At 40.2% G+C, this 27979-nt stretch overlaps 1 protein-coding gene across 13 annotated transcripts in view; it reads left to right on the forward strand.

Moving 5' to 3' along the window:
* Positions 1-27979, forward strand: part of PRRC2C (proline rich coiled-coil 2C) — a 70739-nt gene that overhangs the window by 12010 nt on the left and 30750 nt on the right. For 10 of the 13 annotated variants that reach the window (XM_071810245.1, XM_071810249.1, XM_065841708.2 and 7 more), the window contains exons 2-16: positions 6802-6969; positions 8201-8378; positions 10899-11005; positions 14027-14164; positions 16046-16296; positions 16665-16744; positions 17688-17821; positions 17905-17992; positions 18272-18407; positions 19450-19524; positions 20306-20927; positions 21730-21899; positions 22522-22768; positions 23837-24050; positions 24823-27186. In XM_071810245.1, coding sequence (XP_071666346.1) covers positions 6855-6969; positions 8201-8378; positions 10899-11005; positions 14027-14164; positions 16046-16296; positions 16665-16744; positions 17688-17821; positions 17905-17992; positions 18272-18407; positions 19450-19524; positions 20306-20927; positions 21730-21899; positions 22522-22768; positions 23837-24050; positions 24823-27186 — 4919 coding nt within the window. In that variant the 5' untranslated portion in view covers positions 6802-6854. The remainder of the gene's footprint in view (positions 1-6801; positions 6970-8200; positions 8379-10898; positions 11006-14026; positions 14165-16045; positions 16297-16664; positions 16745-17687; positions 17822-17904; positions 17993-18271; positions 18408-19449; positions 19525-20305; positions 20928-21729; positions 21900-22521; positions 22769-23836; positions 24051-24822; positions 27187-27979) is intronic. The other 3 variants (XM_071810250.1, XM_065841720.2, XM_071810248.1) reach the window with 2 other exon arrangements.

The raw sequence follows: 27979 nt of genomic DNA on the forward strand, positions 1-27979 counted from the left end.
TTGGTGGCCATTAATAATACTCCTCTATAGGTTGTGTAGTGCTACAGTTTTTCCTCTGAGGTGATGGGTGTGGAAGAGAAGGTGATTAAAAGGGTTTCTTTTTCTGTTCAGCCACCTACCTCCACCGAATTTATAGAAACAATGTGGTCCTTGCATTGTGTACATTCTTTCAGGCTTTGCTAAAGACTGGTGAGCCCAAAATCTAGAGATGGTGAAGAAAAACAGGGAGGGAAATGCATACTAGCTTGGCTTTATAAGAAAATAAAACTTAGAAGAGATCTTGGTCAAGAATGAGTTGTAGTGGGATCTACCCAGAACTCTTTGAAGATCTGGAGAGCTTCTATTCTTGTAGGTCATAAAACCATGTCTGAGCTACATGAAATAGAAGGTCAAGTGTCCCTGAAGTCTTTACTGCAATTTTCAGCCTGCTTAGCAACAACGTACTTGACAACGAACACTGCTGCAAATTGCTCTGGGCAGGGGAGGGAAATCCTGACCTTAGAAGCTTTTCTTAGTAGATACTTTGATTTGACAGAGCCTTTTTCTACTTAAGTATTACTGGAGGTCTTTGAGGCTTGTTTTCACGTATTAAGCTGACTAATGCTGAAGCTACTAGGAATTCTTAATAGTGGGACAAATACCCAAAATGGTGCTTTGTTTTGTTTGGTTTTATAAAAATTGGACCCAAAAACCTCAGTCCCAGAATGATGCTTTGGGCACTAGAAAGGTATAAGTGTGAGATCATCATGCCAGACTTACAGTTGAAATGAAACCTTTCCTTTTAATGCCATGTCATTTATATGGGGTTTTGCACACAAGGGTTGTTTGAGAGATCAAGAGTGCTCTTTTGAAATTAATAACACTGAACTTGGGAACATCTGCCTCTAACATCAATTTTGAGCATGAGGCAAAAAAACTTCATTTTTTTTTGGTTGTATTGTTTAGTTCCAAAACTTAACAGAACCACATTCTTCAGTGTGCCAGAAACAAAGCTATTCCAAGAAAAGCAGAGTTATGGCTGGATACAAATTACAAATTCGTATATGATGGTTTTGCCCCTTAACCACTTTCTTTACTGTGCTCAAAATAGGCTATGAAAAGTCCTTCTGGTTTTGTTTCTTGTTTTCTGTTTTGAGAGAGGTGCTAATGTGTCCCATTATGAATAAACTTTCATGGAGTGTTTTTTATGATGTTTCCAACTTCACAGATGAGCATTTGAGGTACCAAGAGCTGAAGGTCCTAGGAAATCCTCAGCAGGTTTGAGTCTGGAATGATATGTGTTGCCTTAAATAATTCCAGCTAATCCTGCAAATTTAGCCAAAATATAGCCCTTGGAGTGGAGGTGGCAGGGATTAGATATGCCAGCTGTATTGAATAGAGAATGTGAGAATTATTATAATATTTACTTAATGCTTTTAAGAGTTCAGAATCCTGTGAAGCTAATGTACAGTTTACCTGTCCTGACTTCGTGCTTTCAAGCTAAATAGGCATGGGATATGGGATTTATTGAGATGAGACTGCATAAAAGGTAACTGTAATATTGCTGAAATCTCTTGACACTTGTGCAAAAATATGGACTTCTTATGCTTAGAGGTTTAATAATACAACATATAAAATATAGATCTAGAGAGTTTGTCATGTGGTCGTCTGTGCTTACATCAGCTAGGATGGTATGTCTGAAAAATACAGGGAACAGTAATATTTCTCCCAAAGGTGAGGAATGGTGTATGCTGTACCTCAAACACATACACAAACATATTAATTGGAAGACAGTAACATAGAGAATACAGTTATTTCCCATTGTAATAAGAAGAGTTGATCTTTCCCTATCAAAAACTGGATAAAGAAGCTATCTTTCTACCTAAACTTCACACATCTCTCTTCCACTTTCTGTGTCTGTCTGCGCTTCTTCACCAAGACAACAAAATACTGTAGCTTACAGTGAATGCTGTTCTGTTTTCACGTGTGTGTAAAACTGGTTTTTTTTGTATGTAAAATAAAACTACAAAATACTGAAATTGACATGGTGGGAGAGAAGGAAGGAAACCAGATGAGAGTTGCTGAGTTGTTAGATGTTTTAAAGTTCTCTACCACTCCAGTCCTCAGAAGCAACCTCAAAATACATAATACTTTCTTCCTTATTGAATCACATAAGAACTTTTTTCCAAAGTGGAGGCAAGATCTTTTCTAGTATGCAGCTGGTCCTAATGGAACACTATGCAAAGTTTACAGACATATGAACTAGTGTCATTAAATGCTAAACAAGTCTTTTTGGGAAATTCTGAAATGATCAAGAGAGCTAGGAATTTAGTGGAAAAGGTCTATGTGGTATGTATGGGGGTTTTGTTTGCTGGGTTTTTATTATTAAAATATGGTTCTACAGTCTGGAATATACTGTGTTCTGTTTGTTTTTCTACTAACTGTAAGTATCTAAGAGGGTACAAGTAAATATTCCTTAAGAGAGACCAGGATATCTAGAATTATGGCAGCTACTTACTGTACTAATGTCTATACACATGCTTCTGAGTTCATTGCAGGATCTAAATGAGCCAACCATTTGCAGTCTGAAAAAAGTCTGGTACAGAAATTACAGTAATAATTTTAACCTTAAAACATTAAGGCCACAGTGAAGGTCAGTGAATTTATGGTCATTCAAAATGAAATACTGACTTCCTTAAACTTAATAGTGCAGTGAACCCAACCAGCTGCTGTTATTGCTTGTGCTGCTGCCTGTCCTTCTGTTCACTATCATGGTAGTTACTGAATTCTGGTAAGCAGTTCTGACATCTTTCACATGTGGCTACTGTTCAGGGATGTGCAGCTGTCTCATGTTCTAACTTACGTGACAGTGAGTCTAAACCTAGTGGACAGCAGCACTTTGCATTTAGGGATTTGACTGATAGCGTTCAGACTAACAGTTACCTTACTGATAATAACAAAAAATATAAATAGCAGGGCAAATTGGGAATTGCTTTTGAGTCTAGTACTTGCCAACCTATTGTATGCACAAATTAAACATGTCCTAGGTTAAAATACCTTGTAGGTGCTTCTACAGAGGGAATGATTCCAATGCTCATGTGTGGGAATGTAGCATATACCACTGAAGTTTGAATGAAAAGGCAGAGGTCTTGGAACTGGATACATTTCATGTGGCTCGAAAACATACAGGTATCTCTGTATAGCTGTTGTTAGATGGCACTGGGTGCTTATTTAATGTGTGACCTGGCAGGTATGTTTATAAGGGCCAGATGGGCTCTTCAGAGGGAGGATTTGTCATCCCTGGCTTGAGTACCTGGTTTAAAAGCTAATTTTGCAAGTGTATCTTCCTTGGCAAGCAGTATCAGTTCTAAAAGAAGCTCAACATGACCCAGCAATGTTCATTTGCAGCCCAGAAAGCCAACTGTATCCTGAGCTGTGTCAAAAGAAGTGTGACTAGTAGGTCGAGGGCAGTGATTCTCTCCCTCTGCTCCACTCCTGTGAGTTGGAACACTGTTCAACTCTGGGACCCGCAACATAACAGGAACATGGACCTCTTGGAGCAAGTCCAGAAGAGGACCACAAAGATGATCAGAAGGCTGGAGCACCTCTCCTGTGAAGACAGCTTGAGAGGGTTGGGGTTGTTCAGCCTGGAAAAGAGAAGGCTTCAGGAAGACCTTCTAGCAGCCTTTCTGTACCTAAGGTGGACCTACAAGAAAGCTGGAGAGAGACTTTTACCAGGGGCATGTAGTGGTAGGAAAACGGGTAATGGCTTTAAATTGAAAGAAGATAGATGAGATAAAAGGAAGAAATTCTTCACAATGAGGGTGATGAGGCACTGAGACAGGCTGCCCAGAGAAGCTGTGGGTGCCCCATCCCTGGAAGCATTCAAGGGCAGGTTGGACAGGGCTTTAAGCAACCTGGTCTAGTGAAAGGTGTTCCTGCCATTGCAGGGGAGTCAGAACAAGGTGATGTTTAAGGTGCATTCCAACCCAAACTGTTCTGTGATTCTGAACTTAGTTAAATATGAATGTATTGACTGGCTTGTTTGCAGTGCTTGATTTATTTTCCGCAGGTCAGATTACTGAGAAATGTGCATTTCTAATTATTTAATATATTCCATTTCTTTTCATTTGTAGAGTAACTTTGGAACAACTTGTCAAACAGTATGAATTTTAGTACTGTAAAAGACATAGAGCTCAGCTGTAACACACAGTCCATCTTTGTAAATTTGATGTAAAAAGTCATTATTGGTGAACATGATCGCTACCTCCTGTTTTTAAGCTATCAAATATTCTAGAGAGAATAATTGTTACAATTACAATTTGTCCAAGTATGAATTATGCCTTACTCTGTAAAGAAGAGTGTTGTGATTAAGATTTTCCATGTTTGATCTCTACCAGAGATACAGGCTTTGGAAAGCATGACTAAAACTCAACATTGTCCTAAGCCATCCTCAAACTCCGTTCTCTGCCTGTATCCGTTAGGGCTTCACTGCTTTGGTGAACTGGGATACAAGAAATGACCTGAGTCATCTTTTTATTTTGTTTTGTTTTTGTTTTTTTACCAACTAGATTGCTCACCATTGCAAAACTACTTCTCGTTTACAAAATCTGGGCCTGGGATGAGGCTTGGGCTGAAAATTAAAACTGTATATGAGTTTTCACTTGAAAGAGCATGTGAGCATACCCAAGTATTGTCATTATGGTGTGTTACTAGATACAGTTATATGCACACCTAACAGCTTGTTTGCCACTCATGCGCTCCTGGTGATCATCTGCCCAGTACCTTCTCCTCTGTTTGATGCTCCAGGATGATTGTGGTAGACTCTCTTACCATAAGTAGAAGTCTGGGACCAGCAAGTAACAGGAGAGTTGAAGGAAAGGAATCTGCCAGGTTCTGTCATGGACATTTTACTGAAGAACACATGATAAACTGCCTTTCTTCACAGAAGAAGAGGCTAATGCAGAGCCTAATGTCTGATTTAGACTCCAGCTTGATAAACTAGTCTGCCTGGATTCAGGTCTCCAGACAAGCTGAAAGCAGCTGTGTGGCCATGAATAATAATAATGGACGAAGCTTGACATGTTGTTGAATTGCAGATAAGTACTGGAGCAGTCTGAAGAGTGAATGGTTGCTTGAAATCTGCTTGATTGATAGCTCCATAGATAAGCTGATCTAAATTCCCATATCAGGCTATCTTTTTCTCCTCTCCTTCCCTGTGCCTATAGGGTGTTTGAGTAGTGAGCTGTGGCTTCCAGTGAAAGCTTGCAGCCTCAATATGTAGTATTTTTCATAGATAAGGGATGGCCTAACAGCTTTATCTGAGGTCTGTGTTCTGGTTACATGTTCTGCCTGGTGGGCTGGGTTCACCCTGCTTCTTTCCTGTATTTCATTTTTTTGGATAGCATGAGGAATGGCTGTTGGCATAACACATAACTGTTGAAATAGCCAAATGCTGACCAATCTGGCAAAAAAAAAAAATCTCGGAGTTGCTTTCTCCTTGTGAGAGGGAGGATGTATTTCTTAGCCACGTGTGTGGCCCAATATGAAGTTGAAGACTGTCTGTGTGGATTGTAATAGAATAGCATCTGGCCCAACTCTTGCTGAAGCTAGACCATCCCAAGGGTGTTTGCCACTTTCATTTATGAATCTTTTCAAGCACAGCTTGTAAATTGAGGTAGTGAACAGAGGAGGGTGACAGTGTTATCGTCCTCTACAAATGAAACTTCCCAGATCCTTTGACATTGGTTAATGTCTGCAATGACCAAATAAGTGTTTTATTCTTTGGACTGCTTGCCTGTGCAGACTCTTCTTAATACATTAGTGCCTTGCATGTGAATCAAGTTCCCTTTGAAGATCTTCTGAGGCTCTGAGTTTGACCATGGAGTTTGTCGATCATCAAAGGGTTTGAGCAGGGTGAATTGCTTCTTGCGATTTACTTTTAGAGTGAAACACAAGAGGATTTGAGCATACGTAACTATTTTGAAATTCATATGGAAATGTATTTTTAAAATGGTATTGCAAAGAGGGTAACAGGGCTTTTGAGTGTTGTTAAGATAAATCAACTATATATTAATATTCTGTTCAAGTGAGTGTTCATTTGTGTTCCTGTCTGATGAGCAGCAACTCTAGCAAGTTCCTTCTAAGAAGATCTAGTGAAGTATCACTGATAATTACTGAGTTCTTTTTCTGAAGGCCTGCTATTCTGGGGGAAGGAGGAAGGAGACAGATGACCTGCCATTACAGCCCTGTCATTTACTGCTGCAAGAAGAATAGTCTAACTCTCAGTTTAAGAATTCTCACTCTCCCTGTCTAAGCATACTGTGTTGCCAGTTTTGATAAAGAAAACTTGGTGTATCTAATTTCTATAGTTGCTGAGTTCATGATGATTTTAATAGGAAAAAAAAAAATCCAGAAATACTGTACCACAGTTAATAGTATCTCAGCACTTTGCTTTGGGAGCAGGTGAAGTCATTGTTCTTCCCAGTTGGGAGCAAGCTGCTAATGTAAACTTTGCTTGTGGGGTTCTTCTGTGAAATTGTGGACAATAATTACCACTTTTACAGTGTTTGATACTAATTAAATGCTGACCTTACTGATTTTGTGACATTCAAATTGTGGAGGTGGAAATACTTGAAAGTTGCATAGTGTTAGATAAGGCTAGGTATTTGTGGGGCTAAAGTACTCTATGGCATCTCTAGTATGCTTAAATGAAACACTGCGAATGGTGTTAAATATGCTGTCCACATTTGTCCTGTGAACTCTGTGTTAGTATTGACTTTTAGTCAAATTGATTTACTTTTCTGTTGTTTTTCTTTTCAGGCAAATTTTGAAGAGTGAGCAGGAGGTACCAGACTCGATGATTTTCCATCGAAATGTCGGAAAAGTCAGGCCAGAGTACAAAAGCAAAGGATGGAAAAACAAAGTATGCAACACTCAGTCTGTTTAATACTTACAAGGGAAAGTCACTGGAAACTCAGAAAACCACAGGTGAGTAAGCCCAATTTAATTTTGCATTCTGTTTCATCATTACTGTAGTACTAATTAAGAGTGCAAAGTATATGAGCACTTAACCACAGCAAGTTTTTTTTTAATTCTAGAAAGCAATGCTGATTACAGTTTCTGGTTAGCTGTAAACAAGGGTATCAGTTCAGGGAGGCAGCATTTGCAGTCTTATAGGGAGTATAGGTAAATAAAAACTGGTTTATAGCTGCAGTCTCTATTTGTTATCAGCGTATGACATGCCATTCCCCAGCTGTGCACTTTATTTCAGAAAATGTTTGCAGCACTGGAGGTGTTGGATTAACAAGAACAAAATGCTCAATTTCAGATCAGGTGCTGTGTCTGTTTTGCAGTCAAAGACTGGGTGAAACTTATACTGATGTTTCACAGAAAGCCACTGTGGGCCTGCTTTTCCATGACTGATTGATTTGAAAACTAGGCGGGGGGGATGACACTCTAAAGGCTTTGAATTTGATCTGACATACCTGCATAAATTGGGGGGCTGAAAGAGTGCAGGTCTGTTCAAACTGTGTTAAAGTTTGCCACAATATTATTTCTAAAGGTTGAGACAGATGTTTGTAATGATAGGACATGCCTACAGTAGTGTTTTGTATTTGTTCACCTGAATTGATCAGTTGGTAGGTTGAATGTTCCCTGTAGTGTGTTAGCTTCATATTGCTTTTCCTACTTGTGATCTGGAGTAAATGCAATTTGTAGCAATGTTTTTGCAAGAGCAGCATCTGCCAGCTGAAACTGGCAGAAGAAAAAAAATGGGCTGGACCCATGTGGGTATTCTTGGACTCATTAAGGTACATTAAACTCCAAAAGGAGCAAGATAATGATGCTTGAAAATGTATAAAAGGATACTAAGACATCAGCATCATATTTTTAAATGGTTCCTCTAGCTTTCTGTTACTGAGCATTGTGTATAAAGGTGGGGCTGTATATTCTTTTTAATCTCCGGAATAGGCTAACCATAGTGACTCACTATTCAAAAAGTACTCAAGTTCTCCCAAAGCAAGTATTTCTAATTCTGTTGGGTTTTTTTTGTTTTGGTTTGGTTTTTTAATTAAACTATGAAGAATTTTGAATTTCTAATTCTTATACTCTTATTTTTTTCTGAGTTTCTTGCAAACCATTTTATTGATTTATGTAGCTTTGCATGAACACTGCCTGCTAAACAGTGTTGTTACCTTGTACTTTCTATTTTGACGTGCAGTTGCTGCACGCCATGGATTACAGAGTCTTGGAAAAGTTGCTATTTCAAGGAGGATGCCTCCCCCAGCCAACCTCCCCAGTCTCAAAGCAGAGAACAAAGGCAATGACCCTAATGTGAACATTGTGCCTAAAGATGGCACAGGATGGGCTTCAAAGCAGGAACAGCACGAAGAAGAAAAGTAAGTGGCCGATGAGATCTGTGTCGTTTTGCTGTGCCATTGCTCTCAAGTTTCCCCAAAAGTAGAGAGAAAAAACACACCCAAAAAAACACCCCACCCCCCAGAACTTCACACTTAAGTTGGAAGCAATATCATTAATTCCATCTGAGGTTCACCACCTGAGGTGGCTGCCTTTGTGTAAGTTTTGAAGGCTACTTACAGGAAATGCTATAGCATGTATTTGTAAAATCAGTCTAATCACCTTAAAATGCTCTTGAAATTCTAGGAGGAACCCTTAGGTACACAGCAGATAAATTAAATAGTAACTTGAAAGTTTGTGAGAGTGTGCATAAATCTGTTAAATTTAGTGTGGTTGTGCTGGTGCTTGGCAGAGAAAGGTAAAAAATTCTTGATTTGTACACTTTTGTGTGAATCCCTGCTTTATTTTTCCTAATGATACTTAATATTTGCACTTTAGTTTGGTTAGTATGCTGTATATGCCATAAATCCTACGGACTTATAAAAAATTTGTATCTTAAACTTTACACAATTGTTTCACACTACCGCAATATGTAATATAAACAAACTAGAAGTGATGGTGGTATTGATGCACTGCTGTATACTGTGTATAATTTTCCACACTCAGTACAGTTTCATCTGATAAGTTTGTTCCATGCTTGTACAAAATAAATAAATAAAATAGAAAAACTTTTCAATAAGCTAATTAGGAAGTATTTTAAAGCGAATTTTTGCCATATAAGATGAAAATAGGATTTGATTCTCACTACAAAAGTAGAAGTGGGCTTTAAGTGTTTGTTCTTTGACATAAATTGTTCTGAAAACCACTTGAAGATAGAGACACTGATCGTATGTCACTAGCACTTGTGAAAACAAAGGGTTACTAAAGATTTTCTTCCCTTCTTGCTGTCCCCTTATTTCTCCCTGTATACTTTCCTATATTTAAATGTCAATTTTTGATCTCTCTCTGAAAAGCTGTTAGACTTAAGGAGTATACTGTTGTGTTTAACTTTTTATTTTAAGCTTATGAAACTACAAGTTTACAATTTTAATTCTTTTTCTCTTGTATCAGTGTGTTGGAGTTCACATGACTGAGTTGCTGCTGTGGTTATGGAAATTTTTTCTGCTCCTTTTCCAAGGTGCCACACTTTCTGTGGGTATTGCTTTCAGTCCGTTTTTCCTGGATAGTGCAGCTTGTTGTGTATTGGTTTGATGAATTCAGCTAGCACCAAGCTGAGTTATTTCCCTTATCAAATGACACACCTATAGGACAGTGTTTGCATAACTCAAATTCTGAATGGATTTGGCTTTGAAATAGTAGAAGTGAAAGTAGTAAACTCTTAACAGTCTTGTTCCTTGTTTCACTTCTGTGTGACAGAGTACAGCCATGTAAGTTCCAGCTTCCGAAGTCTGTTTAGAAAATGTGTAGCTGTAAGAAAGTACAACTAAGTGGAAGCAGAAAAGATGAGGATTGTTTTTATTATTTTTCTGGTAATCTATGGAAGCAAAGTTGCATTCAGTTATCCTTATGAGAAGCCACTGTGTTTCTCTGCGGCAGTGATTTTTTTTTTTTGTGATGGTGGTTTTTTGTGTATGTGGTTTGGTTTTGGTTGGTGTTTTTTTTTTTGATCGTGTTTCCTTCTATGTTCCTTCTGAGACTACCAGATAGTGCTTTGGACTGATTGCTACAGGACCCAAATGGAACCGACTTCTTATTAAGTCATGCTGGGCTACTGGATTTGCCCCGTAATTCTTGTTATATCAAAAATGAGTACTACTGAGCTGGAAGTCTTGAACTGTAGATACTAATGCTTTGGAGTCTTAAGTTATCTGAATATGCAGATTTCAGAAACAGCTATTCTTGAAACAAGTTAAACATCATCACTGAAGCTGTAGACTTCAAGAATATGCCTGTTTTTATATTGAACAAAATGAGTGCTTATGTCTGCCTCTTCATTGTTAAGATGATGAAATTGAGACTTTATTCTTAGTAGACTTAAACTTCTGGGATCTGGTTCATGATACCAATAAATTTGTTTCACAAAGTCTTTAGCTTTCCTTATCAGTTCCTTCTACTTTATCATTTCAGACATGTTTGTCTTCTCTCAGTTTATGGTGGTCTTTAAGTGCTTTTCTCTATTAGCTCCTGAGACAAGAGAACATTATTCCAAATTATTTGATTCCATAGTTGTAGATTGATTGTTTTTTGGTTGTCCAGTACGCTACTTCAAAAGTTATAATTACATTCATGCCTGACTGCATTTTCTGCCCAGCCATTTTCATTCATTCTTCTGCACTTTGGGAAGTCTACTCTTGAAAGAATTAGCGAATTTATTCCAATTTTTAACTGTTACTATAACGACTCCTTTTATATAAGAAAATATTTTTTCTGCAGAAAACTATTTATTGGTTCTTCAGCTGCATAGCTACCTTGTTTGTTTCACTTGCTTGCAGTGGTAACCCTGATGATCTTATTCTGCGCTCATCCTTTTGTATTCAGAAGTGTTTTTCCTCTCATTCCAGACAGCCAGACGTGCCGCAGACACAGCCAAAACCTGCTGTTCCTGCTCCTCCAGAAGCAGCTCCTGTTGCCAAATCATGGGCCAACACCAAACCAGGTGGACAAGATGGTAAGTGATGTTTGAGGTGGAGGGGTTCTTGACTGGCCTAGCAGGCTGTGAGTGCTGCTGTGAGATCCCAAGACTCAGCAGCTGTTTGAGTCTTGACCTGTGCTGGTTGGAACCAAGAATGTTGTGGAAGCAAATGTGGCCAGAAGGTGAGCTGGTCCCTTGTCACTTGGGTGAGCTCCAGCCTGATGTAGCAGCTGGTCTGACTACCTTTTAAAAGGCTGGCACAGTCACCTCTTCTGGATTGACAGGGAATTGGTGGTGACAGATCTTGAACATGGCTGTGGTGAGGCAGGAAAATCTCAGTCGGTAGTTATAATGCATACAATTTTGGCATGGGAAGGAGAACCATAAACAGTTAGTGGTCATTCTAGTCATAATTTTGAATCATTTTGTGCAAAATGTAGTCTTGCTTCTGTTTAAATGTCTGCTACTGCTACAACAATACTTCTTCCTTTATTTTAAGATTCCTTGATTATTTTGTTTTCAAAGTGATAGTGTTCAAGTAGAGGTATTTTTCTAGGAAAAGCATTAAAGGTGTGGTTTGGGTTTCTTAACATAATTGTATGAAAGGATGGAGAACTATTTCCATTACCCCGCACCTTAGTTTGAGTGGTTTCATTACAGATGTAAGATCAGAGCTAAATCTTTAGCATTTTTTTTTAATTGCTTGTAGAGTGAGAGGTTACTCGGAATTCCTGTGTCTCCATTATGGGAAATAACCTACAACATGTTTTATTCCTTAAATTTGAGACTTGCAAGCTTTATGAGGCTATCAAATAGAGTTCTGCCTTCCGAGTTGAAGTCAGCTCTCTTCTGGATAGGCCTATGAATAGTAAAATCTGAATTGCATAGAGCTAACTTCTAAGACATTACTTGGAATTTGTTAACATTGCATATCTGATTTTGCCTTTTTTTTCAGTAAATATTAGAAGTGACAATTCCAGATTCCCCACTTCTTGCTCTCCTCTCTAACTTTTTGTGTTTTCTCCTTTGTCAAATATAGGAACTCTCCTCCTTTAAGCTTTTGCAGGAGTTTTGTAGAATTAAAAAAAAGGGAATTAACACTGATAGAAAGTGATCTGCATTGCCAGCCTTTCTACATAAGCTGATAAGATCATCTCTGTGACACAGGAAATAGTGATTTGGCTCAGTAGCTTCAAAATGCATTTAGCTAATTATGTTGTAGTTACTGTGGCAGCTTGTGTGCCAAGCCCAGATGGTGCTCCCTCATTTCTTTTAATTAATGCAGTAGTGGGTTTGCTGTTTCAAGAAGAAATGCAGAATGTGAATTGGTATCAGCTGCTTGTTCTCCTCAGTTTGAAACTTGGATTACACTTGTTGTGCTTTCCTGATCTGCAATTGGCTGGTGGAACTTCTAGTTTTTCTAGATGCCTTGAACGCATGCCAGCCATCATTGTGTTCAGCTGCTGCCTCATGCTCTTGTAAGACTTCAGTTGAGTGAGGCAAGACTAAATTCTTCTCTGATGCTGTTGGTGGTCATGCAGAAAGGGAAGACTTTCAAAATGTAATGGCAGCATGCATTGGCTAAGAGTTGGAGTTAATTGCTACCATAAATAACATCTCTATATTCTTTAACTTCTGAACTGTTGGCTGACCATCTGGTTATTTCAGATTGATAGCTTAGGCACTGTCAAGCTGATCACTGAGGATGCTGTTGCTTTACAATTAAAACATTATTGCTCTCTCTGTGTAGACTTAAGCAGAAAACATTTTTCAAGATTCGTAAAACTCATGAATGTTGCATGGCACAGGACCTTCAAAGAGGCTCCCTTCCCTGCCAGGCCACCTGGTTAGAGTGGCTGTGATTTTCCATCCCCTTAAGTCCCTGGATGTAGCTGCTTGGGATCATCAAGAAACAAGTTAATGTGATCTGTAGTAGGTGAACTTGTAATAAAGATTGAAAGATTCAAAGCAGTTTTCTAGGCACAGGGATAAATAGTGGTATTTACTGTTACGCCTTTACAAAGAAAGTATAAAGACGAAAGAGTTTATTCTGATTGACTCTTAACCTTCATCAACACAAACCAACAACAACAAAAAATCAAAACAATAGGATCCGTGTGTTTTATTATTTCACGGATAGGAGAAAGCTTTTCTACCTGTTAACTAGAAAAATGTCTTATCATAGGAGTTGGGGGGTTTTGGATTGCATATGCTCAGATCCTTTTTTGTGAGTTTGCCGTATAGTCCATGTAGGCTAGTATGGTGTGTCTTATAGTAGCCAGTAGTAAAGACAGGTGTGAGAACACAGCATTATTCAGACTATTGGAATACAAGTCTTCCCTCAGTAAGATTATCAGTGATTTGGCACTGGAATGCTGTTGACCTAATAGGTTAATACCCATTATGTGTAGGGGGAGTGTGGGAAATGAATTCAAAGTAAATGCTAAAAAAAGCTGCTAAAGAGGAAGACAATCTATATATTTTGCTTCCCTACCATTTGCAACAGAAGTCTTATATGCCAATCCAGAGTTAGGATGTCAAGGATTTTAGACATCAAAGAAAGCTACAGTTCTGATACTCTTCTCATAATGTAAATCTGTGACCTTTTAAAGTCCTGAAGAATTATTTGTTATTAGAACAGTAATTAATCTTAAAGGCTTTTCCAGTAACATAGCTGCCATTTCTTGGATTGGCTATAGTTGTAGAATAAAACAAACGAAATTTCTGTCTGGAAGGAGGGGCAAAAAAAAAGTGGTAACAGAGCTGACGAACTTCAGGTACTCCTGTGCTAAGTCTTGTTCCGTTGCCCATTATTGCTCTCTGGTGCTTCTGGATTTTTCTCAGCCCCAACAAGTGTGATAGTTGGCCTAGTAAATTCAACTTTGGTAGCAAATGTGAATACTTTACAAGGTTTGCTCTTCACTCATATGAGTTATGTTACCAACAAATTAATATGGCTTTAAAGATCTTTTTTTTTAAGGATGATCAAGCTTTTATCTCCTTCTGAACTGTTTTGACTACAGAAAGTTGTGACTTTGTGTATATCTTGCTGTGTAGGTCCAGCTATTCAAGTAAATAGTTATTTCCAGCAAGAGTTTCCCAGTCTGCCAGCAGCTGGGGATCAGGAAAAGTCAGGCAAAGAGAAAGATGCTCCTGAAGAGCTTCATGGATCAGGACCCAACTTGCGACCACAAAGTAAGTATATGCTACAAATATTTGTGAAATTGCATGGGTTTGTGTGGGACTCATTTATTACAAGACTAGTTGCATCTCATACAAAGTAAATTGATGGATTGGTTTAATCAACACACTTCTACACCGAACAAACAGATTTTTAGGGCTTTCTTCTGCTTTATTGTGTTCCTGGTGTGTGGAAAATAGGGTATTTAATCCTATCCTGCAGTTCACTTTCGCTTTCCACCATTTAGTACTCCACTTGTGCTCTGGGGAACATTTGTTACTTGCACAGCACTGGAATTTTCTTCCAGCTGCTGGATGTCACGAAAGCTAAAATACATTCTAAAAGAAATCTCCTAATATTAACTAATTATATAAATCATCATTAGGGTTTTCCACAAATGTTAGTACTCCTGAGAGAGTAGCCTGAAAAATCCTGTAATCTACAGAATGTCAAAAGAAAGGGCTGTAATTTGAAAGGCTCAGGCATCTTTAGCTCATGGCTGAGGTGCTCTGACTAGCTGGATCTGTTTCAGCTGGGGGGGGATTAGATCTAATGAAAACAACCCTAACAGTGCTGTTCTTACATGGCTGAGTGAAGAAATGTGTATTGCTTCCCCAGATCCTTCTAATTGTAGGCATTTGGGATTGTGTCTGCTGCCAGTGAAGAATAGGATTCCTTTCTTCCTCAAAAATGTAGGTTTGATAGACTAAGGGTCCTTTCCTGCACTGTAGGGGGCACTGTCTTGTGCCAGTGCTAGACAAGATGTGTGTTGCTTTCAGAGGGCTTGGGTTCTCAGGGGATCATAAACTAGTTACTGTGTTCCAGGCCTCGGTTTATCTCAGTTTTTTTGTCAGGTCCTGCAGACTGAGGCCATGTGCTTGTTCAGGTCCTCACTTGATTTTGGTGTAAAGAATAAGTTGTCAAGAAATTTGAGAGATGTCCAACATCAAATGAAGAAACTAGCTACACACGCCTGTTCAATGTGCTTCAGACAGTTACAGTTTTGGTCAGCACTGTACATGCTATATTAAGCCCTTCTTTCAGGTCTGACAGCAGAAAGCAAAATGAGCTTGGCAAGTGCTGCGCCTTTAGCAGCTGTGCTCCCCAGCAAAGATAAGTGGAAGAACTGTAATGGATACGTAGGAGCACAGTTTAGCACTGCTTAAAGGGCTTGCACCCCTAAAGGAACATTATTTACAGTGTGCGTTTGAATTTTTTTTGATCCCCATGGATCTGAGCACTGCTGCTAAGTTTACTCTTTATTTTTTATCCTAACTCATGTTCCGTAGGCAGGAACTCCTAAAAGAATGGGCTGCCTGTCACAAGTGATAGGTTGTTAAAATCCTTTACTTTTCCTAGACTTTTTGCTAGATATTCACATCCAGAAGTGCAGCTCTCATTGCTTCTGTTTCCTTCTCATCAGACAGAGATACACTCTGGCTACTTGTCTTGTCTTAGACAAATGTATGTGTTATTTTGAGCTGCCTGAGGGTTCTGTGGTGGACCTTTGCTGCTTAAGAAGCTTCATCTTTCACTTAACAGCATTCTCAAATTGAGTCAACAGTGGCCCTGACTTGCCACAGCTAAAGCTGTTTTGTCTCCTCTGCTATTATCTGTATGCTTCTTAAATTGCATTGTATTTTGGAAGGTAAGAGTAGGACAACTAGAGCAGTCTATGAACTTTAGTCTTCAGGCAAGCAGCTGGATGTAGGGCTGAAAAGAATGAGAAAACAGACCATGTTTTCTCAAGTGGCCCTTGCTTGTTTCAGTACCACATATGAACGTGTGTCTGCACAGGTCGCTGTGTCACTGAAAACTGGGTGGGAAGAATGTTTTTCATCATGCCTGCCTGTAAATCTGTAATATAAAGTCTGTTCTTGTTTTTTCTTGTACTGATTCTGTCCATGCAGATGCTACTAGTTGGAGAGAAGGTGGTAATAAGAGCAACTTGCCCAGTTCTCCATCTGATCAAGAAGCTAAGGCTCTTGGACAAGAAGATGGTAACGCGACACCTGCAGAACAAAACGATGGCCAGAAGGCAGCAGAGAAGAGGGATGTGCGATTACCACAGGTTCCTCAGCCCAAGCTGAATGGCCAGCAGCCACCACCTATCTCATCTCAGTACAGAGCCATGATGCCACCTTATGTGAGTGATGATCACATGAAAAGTTTTTAAGAAGCGGAGATCGGTTATTCGCTGATGTGATTTCCTGATGCCCCTTTCTCATCCCTTCGTAGCACACTTAGTAGTTCTGCTGGAAGGGGGGGATTGCAGCCAACTCCTCAAAGGATGTGGCTACCTGTTGCAGCTCCTGCTACACTGAGTTTGAATTTGCCAGGAGTTCATTTACACTCGTAATCACTCCACCTTGGTGACTTCATGTCACACACTTTGTAATATTAAGCAAACTGTATTAAGAGTCTTGCTGTATTTCCAGTGTGATTCCTTTGATCTGAGTATGCTTAATGCAATATTTTAAAATAAATGGCTTCTTTTTTTTAAACCTTTCTTAGATGTTCAGTCAGTATCCTAGAATGGCATATCCTCCTTCCATGCAAGGTCCAATGAGATTTCCCACTTCTGAGCCTAGCAGGTAAGAAACTTCATGTTATTTTTGTCTGAGTATGAACTCCGTGAGTCAATGGAAACAAACAAACAAAAATAAAAAACCGCTTGCACTGAGTATTTTTGGTTGAGTATGCACTGCATAAGAAGTACTGCTGGTCAGTCTCATAAGTTGGGCTTCTGTGGAGCAGTGCCATTGGGTGGTTTGTGTCTGACAACTCCACTACAAAACTTGAGGGAATTCTCCATATTCCAGGATTTTTGATTGGGAAGAGCAGGAATCACCTGGGGACACTGTTCAGCCAGTATTTAGCCTGTAAAAGGATTCTTCCATTGTTATAATGAAAGGAGTTAATTCCCAGTTCTCAACTCTACTGCTCTCCAACTAAAGTAGAACTGTAATGCATTATAAAATTAATTTTTCTCCTTTCTGTGCATTTTTCCATAGCTGAGAATGGCTGTGCACATGCATGAGGAAACAAGAGATGCTATAGTACAAACTTTGACAAGTGATTTGTGGTTGGGATCAGGAAGAGGACTGAGAGGCTGAGAAGGATGGCTGGGAGAACTTGAGTATAGTCATAGGGAAAATGTACAGAACCTTTGACAGTGGGAAAGCATGGAAAGTATAAAGAAATATCTGAGGTGGACACATTGGTAATTAGAAGGATGTCAGATCTATGCAGTATGTTGTTTGAAAGCAACGTGGCATTCTGCTGTCAGCTAATGTTTCACTTGTTTGTGAAGTGGGCAAGCAAGACTATAAGCATCTGATCTTTATCTTGCATAAAGAACCATCTGGTGATATAGCAGTGATTATTTTGACTACATGTGGATTATAGTTCACATATATACTGTAGTTGAGAGAACAGTATTGTATACTTCAAATAATTGTCATACAAGTTGACCCTTTATCTAGTAATTTTTTGGGTAAATAGTGACAGTGGCCTTTGTTTCTCTCTTCCTTTCAGAGGGCCAAGGGGAAGAGGGCCACCTTCATGGTGTTCAGAACCCATTGAGCGCCCATCCATTCTTAGTGCTAGTGAACTTAAAGAACTTGATAAATTTGATAATCTAGATGCCGAGGCTGATGAAGGCTGGGCAGGTAAGAAATAAAAATAATGCTTTCTGTTATTTCTACATTGAATCTTTCTGAAAGATTAATTGAATATTTGCTTATGCATTCAGGTGCTCAGAGTGAAGTGGATTACACTGAGCAGTTGAACTTCAGTGATGATGATGAACAAGGAAGTAGTCAAAAAGAGAAGGAAAGTGGGTGAGTTGGTATTACCAATTGGGTGTGAATGCCACTTAACTAGCTTAGCTTTTGGAAGGGTTGAATGAAATGAGTGCAAGTACTCATTCCCATAACATTTATTCCAATAATTTAATACCTTATTAAATTGCATTAGCTGCCTGTAGACTCCAGTCAGCTGGGCATGTAGTAGAAATGATCCTTGCTGAAAAAAGTTCCTTATACTTGGTAAAAAACATTGAGAATAGAAGATACCTGTGTGGAGTATACCTTCAATTTTTCTTATTTCTTTGCACATAGTGATGAGCAAACACCATCAAAAGATTCCCAGAGTCCTGATGGCCAGAAGGAAGCAGAAGAACAGACTAAGTCTGCCACCCAGGTTTCCACAGCAGCAACCAAAGGGTCTTATAGCAAAAGCTCTCAGCCTGATCAGGTTTGTGTTCTTCAGCTCTTCTGGCAACAGCCTCATCAGGAGAGGTCTGACTCAGGTGTCAGTTCAATTAAGGTTATGAACATGAGTGAAAGCACTAGCTACTACTTATCTGAGCTGTGATAACTGATCAGGTGCTGCTTAGTCAACTTGGCTGCTTCTGGTTGCAAAATAGAAATAGGATGTCTTTATCTAGTGTGTTCTAATCCACAGTTGTGAGGGGATGAGAACTCTTGTGTCAGTTACTGCGACTCAGCTGACAAGCTTTAACCAAATACTCTTGTCTGTCCATCCCTGTAATAGTGAATGAAGTCATTCTGGTGTCCATCATGTTTCATAGTGGCACAGAGTAAATAGCACCCTGTTGGCACACACATCTTTCCTGGGTGTGGGGTTGTTGGGTGTGTTTTGGTCTTTGTTTTTTTGTTTTGTTTTGGTTTTTTTGGTACCGTGACCCACTTTCTTCAGAGCAACTTAGCAGTAATGTGTCAGCTCACTTCTGACAGTCAGATTTTATACAGGCTTTGGAGAACTGATCAGCTCAACTGTTTTGGTTTTGGGTTTATCCTCTAGTAGAGGAAGACTGGCAACCATCTCAGCTTGTGCTTGCTTCAGCCCCTTCTTTTTTTTTTTTTTCCCCAGAAAAAGCTACTGTTGGCTTTATCTGAAAATTTCCCAGAAATGTTTTCTCTTGATACTGGTAATAATAAAACTGGAAGATCTTGAATTGGTTTTACTTGCACTTTCTCTGTATACAAATGTCCCAATTTCTTTCAGTGTTTGATGCTACATTGAATCTGAGGGAAAACAGTGCAGTAATATAAACTCTGAAATTTGGATGTGTGAGTTGTTAAAGTAATTATTTAGCTCTCAGTACATAAAGTGGAAATGTTCTTAGCCTTGGTTTGCATGCAAATTTATATTGTATGCAGATAGTTCATTAGGTGTAGTATCTTAATGCAGTATAATGTAGTAAATCTGAAATTTGTCGGCTTGACTGTTGTTATAAGCTTGCTTAACCCTTGTACTTCATCTGATCCAACAGGATCGGGGTCCGGCACAGCCTTCTATACATGAAAGAGGTGGTCCTGCTCTTCATCCAAAATCTATTCTACCACCGGTAAGAAAGATTAGAACTTTCCTCACGTCCTTGAGTTAAATTCTTTAATGCTGTGGTGGAGGGATTTTGACTAAGAAAAGGAAAAATATGCTTTGCACAGGGATAAGCCTTTTCTTTAGCAAGTGAAATAGTCATAGTGCCTGGGACCAGTAAGAGTGGGATTCCAAAAGAGCTGTGCTGCTAGTTGTGTAAAGCAGCACCATCTTGTAAGTGGCATATGAAATGCATGAGCTTTCAAGAGCTTGCAGTTCTCCATCCCCATTTGGGAAGTAGAGAGGACAGGGGCATGGGAACAGTGCTGGAGGGCTGGCTGCCAAGGCAGGTGAGGAGATGAAGTCCCAATTGAAATGTGTGTATAGTAACTTCTTACTGATTTTTCAACAGTCCTTATTAAAATCTTTGTTAACCTGAGCTACCTTGCATTTCTTTGGCTCCTTGGGGGTCTTTTGTCTGAGATCCACTCTGAGTATCTATGATTTAGGGCGGTGTGTAACCAAATCTAAAAGGTGTTTGTCATCTTTACTGTCACTGTGCCTTAGTGATGGGGAGGAGGAGTGGCGTGAGCCCAAATAAATCTTTACCTCTTCTTTTTGAGCTCAGGTTGCTTGAGTCTGACCTGGAGCAGGAAGGTGGAGGCTTGCTTTTTTTTTTTTTTATCCAAATCTTGATTTTTAAAGGTGCCATGCAAATACATGTGTTGACAGATAGTTAAATATAGTAATCCAGCTCGTTGTTTATATAATACATGCTTGGCTTGACCTAACTAATGCTAATATTGCAGCACCCACCTCCGCCTGATCGCCAGGTAGGACCTGGAAGACAGGGACCCTTTCCCCCTAAACCAGTACCAGATGAAGATGAAATCTGGAAACAGAGGAGACGACAGCAGTCAGAGATATCCGCTGCGGTTGAGCGAGCCCGTAAGCGACGAGAAGAAGAAGAAAGAAGAATGGAAGAACAGCGAAAAGCAGCCTGTGCTGAAAAGCTGAAACGGTTAAACGAGAAATTTGGCTGCGTGACAAAACCCTCCCGGGAAGACCCTCTGAAAGAGAGGGAGAGAGAGAGGGAACGGGAGCGGGAAAGAGAAAGGGAAAGGGAACGGGAGAGGGAAAAGGAGAGGGAGCGGGAGAGAGAGCGAGAAAGAGAAAAAGAGAGGGAGAAGGAAAAAGAAAAAGAGAGGGAAAGGGAGAAGGAAAAGGAAAAAGAAGAAAAAGAAAAACTGGAGAAGGCAAAAGAACAAGAACTAGAGAAAGAAAAGGAGATAGAAAAAGAAGAGAAGGAGACTGAAAAAGAGAAAGAAGAGGAGAAACCAGTACATGAGGTTCCTGAGCCTGTAGAACCTGTGGCAACACCTGTAGTAGAAAAACAAGAAAGTGAAACCAGGAGTAACAAGGAAGCAAAAGGTATGCTTGCATGCGAGTAGGAGTTGTCTGTCTTAAAGCTGAGTCAGAGAGCATAGTTGTAATCTAGGAGTCTAATTTGCGTACCTAATTAACTTAGTGCATCTAGACCATTTATTTTCCTGGTATATTACAGCTGCTAACTGTCCTTTTAGCTAGACCTGTTTGGCCAACTCATCAAAATGTTAAAGGAAAAACTGCGCTTTGTCATTTGGGCTGGACTTTGAAAAATACAGAAAGAAAAGCAGTTTTTCTTTTCCTGATGAAGGAGGATCAACAACTCATGTTGCTAAAAAGCAATGTAAATTATTTCAGCTATTCTTTCAGCAAGCCTAGAGAAGTAGACACAAAGAGCGCATGTTTAAGCTTGGTGCATTTTTTTTATAGTGGAACTTGAATGCCACAAGATAACTGTTAGACTGTGCTTAATAACATCGTGTTATCCTTTAAATGGATAAAAGTGATTGAAAACCAAACCTTGGTTTATAAAAAAGTCAAATGTAATACGGTAGCACTGAAACAGCACTTCGTAAATCACATAATAGTACAACCTAAATGCCAGTGGTCGATTAGCCAGTGTATTTGAATTTAAAAGGGACAGTGAGAGATGTATTAACAACATTTGTTCTGAGGGGTTGTTTTTTTAACTATTTTTGCCTATATTGGTTTTGCAAACTAAGGCTGTGAGGTTAGAGAAGGCAGACTGTTTTCATTTTAGAACAAAATCCTCTATGTGACATTGTCGTGAAATTGTTGTAGTTTTAAGATTCACTTTTGTCTCCTACATCTCTTTTTTTTTTTTCAGAAGATCAAGCAGTCTTTACCCGACAAGACAGTGGTCGGAATGAGAAAGAGATTTCACAGGTGACTCATGAGAGTGAGCCAGATTCAGGATCTCAGCCTCGTCCTGCTGTTTCCTCAGGCTATTCTAAACAGTTCCAGAAATCATTACCACCAAGATTTCAGAGGCAGCAGGTAACTAACCAGTTCATTAAAAGAAGGAAGTTCATTAAAGGAATGATGTCTTCTGCCTCTTTCTGAATAAGAATGTGGCCACAGGAGTTTCAAAAAGCTTAAGTTGTTGATTTCCAGCTTCTATAATATGTATGGAATTGGCAGGAATTGCTCTGCATTGAAACCCTTCTTGTCACTTGTAAAGTATGCAAGTGAGCAGAAGGCAAGAGGCTTTTAAACTGGCCATTTTTTCATCACTTGCCAAAGTGGAGCATTGCCCTGTGGAGCCTGGGAGTTGATGATCATTATTTCTGCAGCTTTTCCATAATGAACATGACACTCACAAATATTATTTGGACTTGGGTCCTGTGGTCTGATAGAGCACTCTGCATTAATGACATTCCTTAAGTATAGGTTTTTCTGTGTCTCTGCTGAATACCAGCAAATCAGTAGCTATTCTAAATTGTCCAGTCTGGTTTTCCCCCTTTTCTCCCTAGTTCATCCTCATGCACGTTTGCGATTAATTTTCAGAATGCTTAGTGTCCTGGAGATAACTGTACTTGTTGTTTCCAAAGGTTATTTAAATTCTGCTCAAGTCTTCATCTTAACAAAAAGTCTTGTACTATTGTTTTCTCTTACGCAGGAGCAAATGAAACAGCAGCAGTGGCAGCAACAACAGCAAGGTGTCCTTCCGCAGTCTGCTCCCTCGCAGCCGTCGAGCGGCCCTGTCCCGCCTCCCCAGCACAGACCCCTTTACCAGCCCATGCAGCCGCATCCTCAGCATTTAGCTTCAATGGGCTTTGATCCACGGTGGCTTATGATGCAGTCTTACATGGACCCACGAATGATGTCCGGAAGACCTGCAATGGATATGCCTCCTATTCATCCAGGTAAAATCCAGCAGCACCTTCTGACCATTGAACTTTTTTGGTTTTGAAATAGAAGTCTTATGCTGACCACACTATGTATGGTAACAGTGAATGGGTAGGGTTTTTTTAGAAAGAAAACTACATTCTTTCATTGTTTGAGACAAAATAGATTTTAGTAATACTGGAAAAATTATAGTCATGTGTCAATGTGTATCTTTGACTATAAAGTAAAATCACAGCTTTCTCCTGTAATGCAGGTATGTCGGTGTCAGATAAGGATGTACTCAGAATGTTGGTGTAAGCCTTGCTTTGTTACAGATATTAAAGCTGGCATGGGTTAAGTTGAACTGAGAAAAATACTGTATTTACTTTTTGTGTTTCCTTACATGTTAGCACTTGATACTACTTTGCTTAATTAAAACAAACCATGAAATTTGTTTATTAGCACTTCTAGAGTTTTACTAAATTTATATTTTCAGATTCTTGGCTCTCAAACATCTTTTTTTAATTTGTGGAATGGCCATCTGACTTGCAGCTAGGAAAGCTATTGTGCATAAATAATACAAGGCTGGCATGCAGTATAACAGAGATACTTATCCAGCTAATGAGTAAGAGAATAGGTATCCTGAATGAGTACAAGGAATGAATGGAAGAAATGGCAGACTAAGCAAAGACAGTGAAAACTCTGGAATTTCTTTTAAATTTTACCCCAAAAAAGGACCCAGGGTGCTTAGTACAGCACAAAAATCCCACCTGTGCGTACACTCATATTGCCTTTTCCCATTCAGATCTGGCATCAGAAAATTCACCTGCAAGTTTACAGGTCTACAGACCTGGTTTGTCCCATTACAGTGGAAGCAGACAGCTTTTCATTTTCTTGGTACTAGTGGGGAATATGATTTAGTCATTCTGAGGTCAGCCGACAGTGAGTAGACATTTGATTTTGACAACAGAAGGCACAGAGGAAGGGAGATCAGAGGAGAGAGAATAGTTGTCTTCAGTACCTCCTGATATGCTTTGTTTGTCTTGAGGTGGGGTTGTTTGCTAATGTTAAACTGGTTTAAATTGTTGAACTTAAATCTGTCACAGGAATGATGCCTCCCAAACCACTGATGAGAAGAGACCAGATAGAGGGATCAGCAACTAGTTCAGATTCATTTGAACATATAGCTCGCTCAGCAAGAGAGCACACCGTTCCTCTGTCAGAGCCCCGCATGATGTGGGGGTCAGACCCGTACCCTCACGCAGAATCTCAGCAATCTAGTTCTCCTCCCAAAGTGTTAGAAGAGCCTGATGACTTGAGGTAAGCCCGAGTTATGCGCTCTTTTGTGTCTGTTCTCCAAGCCATCTGTGCTTACATGCTTGGCTATAATTTGTGTTGTAAAATGCAGTTTAAACTGAGGCATAGCTGCTGAGACTGGGGGATGCTTGGCGCTGTTGTGTAAGACAAGAGACATGCCTGCCTAGTACAGAGTGGGATGTAGGAGGACAATTTACCCCTTGTTTAGCATCTTTAACCTAGTTTGATGAATGGTGATTGCAGTAATATTTTGAATTTTCAGTTTTCTAGAATACTCCTGCAGTGTTTTCACGTTCTCCATCTGCTCTCCATACCCCCATATCAGAGAACTTCTGTCTGATGTATATTAGTTTCAAAAGTGGCATGTTAAGTACAAGTGGTATAAAGCAAGAAAGTCACTTTGGACCTTGACTGCATGATGAATGGCCAGGAAGGCTTCCTCTACATCTTAAAAGTACCCAAAAATTCTTTTTGCTGTACTGATGTCTGGGTAGTAAGCGTGGTTTTAGCCTGCTAACTTGGAGGTTCCATTTGAAATTGCGTGTATAGCCAATAATAGATTCCTGAAGCAAATTGTACATTTGACATAGAACTCTTAATCAGGATAAAAGAAAACTGACCTCCACAACTAGCAGCCACTATGAAAATTAATACCTGTTATTTCCTTGATCTGATATTAATCCTTCATAGAAACAAAAAGCTATTTCATTTAAATAAATCCTTACGAGTAGAATTTTCTCCCTCACCCTAACATTCTTTATTGCTTGCTGTTTAGGTCTGAGGCACACTTGGAGCAAGAACGTGTTGCTGTCCCTGCTGCTGCTTATCCTGTAGAACACAACCAGTTGGACTCTCATCCAAAGACAGACTTTTTCAGAGAGTCAGGGGAGTTGGAAGTACAAAAGTTTCCAAGCAGGCCTTTGGAAGATGTGCAGCCTCTCCAAACTGACAAACCTAACACTGCTGTTAATTTCGAAGGAGTGAATGAGAAAGTTACACGTAGCTCTCCAGAAGAATTGGTGCCTGTAGCTGAAAGTCATTCTTCACTGAAGAGAAGCATCTCCCATGGTTCAAGTCACTCTCTAAAATCAGAAGACCAGAGGAACGAGACAGTAACAAATATCCCTAAATTAAGTAACAGGTCTGTTGAGACAAAGGAGACAATTGAGAGACTTGAGATTAAGCCCAAAAAAGAAATTTTGATTAGTAATAGAACATCAGAAGGACCGAAACCTGAAAAAACTTTCAAACCTAAGTCTGAAACAAGATGGGGTCCTAGGCCAGGTTATGGCAGAAGAGATGAAGGCGGTGATAGACCAGTAAGAAGATCGGGTCCTATTAAAAAGCCTGTGCTTAGAGATATGAAGGAAGAGCGTGAACAGAGAGAGGAGCGTGAACAGAGGAAGGAGAAAGAAGGAGAAAAGCCAGCTAGTGAAAAGCCTGGCAAGTCTGAAAAAAGTGACAAAAAGGAAGCACCTCAAGTGCCTCTGCCTCCGGCTGAGCCTGAGACATCCACCTCCAGCAGCGCTGCTCTGGTTAAGAAGATAACCCTGGATGCTGCTCCGACACCAGCAAGCCAGGAGAGTGGTCAAACGGAACCTGCAGCTAAAGCTGTGGGGCTGCCACCTGCGCCTGCAGTCATGCAGCAGCTACCAGCTGCCCAGCCTGCTGCTCCGCAGCTTCCCCCTGCGCTACCGCAGCAGCCGCCTGCTCAGCCAGCAACACAGCAGCAGCCACACGTTCAGCAGCCTGCTACTGCAGTGAAGGAAGAAAAGCAGACCGAGAAGGTTGTTAGCAAGGAGGTTGTGGAGAAACCACGCTTAGAAACCAGACCTGTGAAAAGAGAGCCTGGCTTACCACCTAGGACATACTGGAAAGAGGCTAGGGATAGAGATTGGTTCCCAGATCAGGGATACAGAGGCAGAGGTCGTGGGGAGTATTATTCTAGAGGTCGTAGCTACAGGGGCTCTTACGGAGGACGTGGTCGGGGTAGTAGAGGCCACAATAGAGAGTACCCACACTACAGAGATCCTAAGCCTAGATCAGAACACGTGCCTTCAGGGCCTGTTAGGCAAAGGGAAGAGAGTGAAACTCGTAGCGAGAGTTCTGACTTTGAAGTAATCCCAAAACGGCGACGACAGCATGGTTCAGAGACGGATTCTGACAGCGAAGTTCACGAAAGCGCAAGTGACACACTGCTTTCAGACAAAGACAGTCTAATCAAAGGCAAGCACCCAAAAAGAGAAGAGCGAGCTGATGTCAAGAAGCCTCCAAAGCCCCTGTCATTCAAACCTGAAAATGCTATCAGAGTAGACAACAGATCCCTAGAAAAAACATACATCAGAGATGATGAGAACAAACCCAAACCAGGATTTCTTCCTAAAGGAGAGCCTTCTAGACGAGGCAGAGGTGGAATGTACAGGCGTGGTGGCAGGGATCCTGGTGGTCGTCCTCCACGTCCATCCACAATAAGGAGACCAACCTACAGAGAGAATCAGTGGAACCCTAGGCAAACAGAGATCATTAAACCAGAAGATGGGCAGCCTCCAAGAAGAAACGAACATTATGGTCCTATACCAGTTGACAAAAGACCTCCAAAATTTGAGAGAAAATTTGATCCAAATAGAGAGAGGCCACGAAGACAGAGGCCTGCTCGACCTCCAAGGCAAGATAAGCCACCACGCTTTAGGCGCCTAAAAGAAAGAGAGGCCGCATCGAAGATAAATGAGGCGGTAACCAGCTCATCAACAAGTGCCACAGTTAGTAATGCGGTTAATGAACCCTCCAACACTGCTTTGGATGTGTCAGGAAGTAAGACACCCGACTTGTCCAACCAGAACTCATCAGACCAGGCAAATGAAGAGTGGGAAACAGCTTCAGAAAGCAGCGACTTCAATGAGAGGCGGGAGAGGGATGAGAAGAAAACAGCAGATGCAGCAGCACAGGTGGCTGCAAAAGCAGGTGAAAGCGCTGGAGCTCCAAAAAGGGAAATAGCCAAGAGAAGTTTTTCTAGTCAGCGGCCTGGAATAGACCGTCAAAACCGACGTGGCAACAATGGGCCAACTAAACCAGGGAGGAACTTCTCAGGCCCTAGGGGTGAAAGGCGGAGTGGTCCTCCTCCCAGGAATGGAAAAAGAGGGTGAGTACCAGCTTCTGTTATGAAGCACATATGGTCTTAGTCTTGTCCTCTTGTGGTTCAAAATCATGAGTAGTTATTTTAGATTTGTAATAGCTCTTAGAAAAGAGAATAAGACTTAACACATGCACCGGTTGCTGTGTGCTTTCTGTTTTTTTTTTTTTTTTTGTTTATATGCAGACACTTGGAACACCGGGTTAAGAGCAGAGTATTCTTAGTGTGTGCAGTGTTAAAGTCTAATTTAAAAAAAATGCAGTGCTGTTTCTCAGAGCTGAGCTGTGTTTTTCAATATCTGGATGCAAGCTGAAATGCTAGTGTGAGCAGTTTTGCAGTTTAATATACAGGTTGCTGCATCACATTTGGCTTTTTGTATTTTTAGATCAATCACCTAGCATAGACAAGCAAGTCGAGGAATGTTTGCCCATGGGACTGTTTTGTTTCTCCATGCTAAAATCGATTGAAACATGATCATTATCTAATGTTACTATTTGCCCACTGTTTTGTAGTCACATTGCACAGTAGTATGACAAGTGGGAGGCAGGACAAGGCATTCCTTCACTGGATGCTTACCCTGTACTCCAGGACTCTTGTGCTTGTAGGCTGCTGTATCCTAAGTTCAGGTTTTACTTGGGCTTAAAAATTTGTGATCAGTGCTCTAACCTCTGAGTGAAAACTATTAAAAGTTTCTTTGGCTAGTCACTTAAAGATGATGTTAAAGCAAAAGCTGGGTATTTCAGGTTCTACAGCAAAGTTAGAATGCTGCAAATCTGATTCTTATGGCATTAGATAGCTTTTG

The sequence above is a fragment of the Patagioenas fasciata genome, chromosome 6 (assembly GCF_037038585.1).
Source record: "Patagioenas fasciata isolate bPatFas1 chromosome 6, bPatFas1.hap1, whole genome shotgun sequence".
Classification (NCBI taxonomy): domain Eukaryota; kingdom Metazoa; phylum Chordata; class Aves; order Columbiformes; family Columbidae; genus Patagioenas; species Patagioenas fasciata.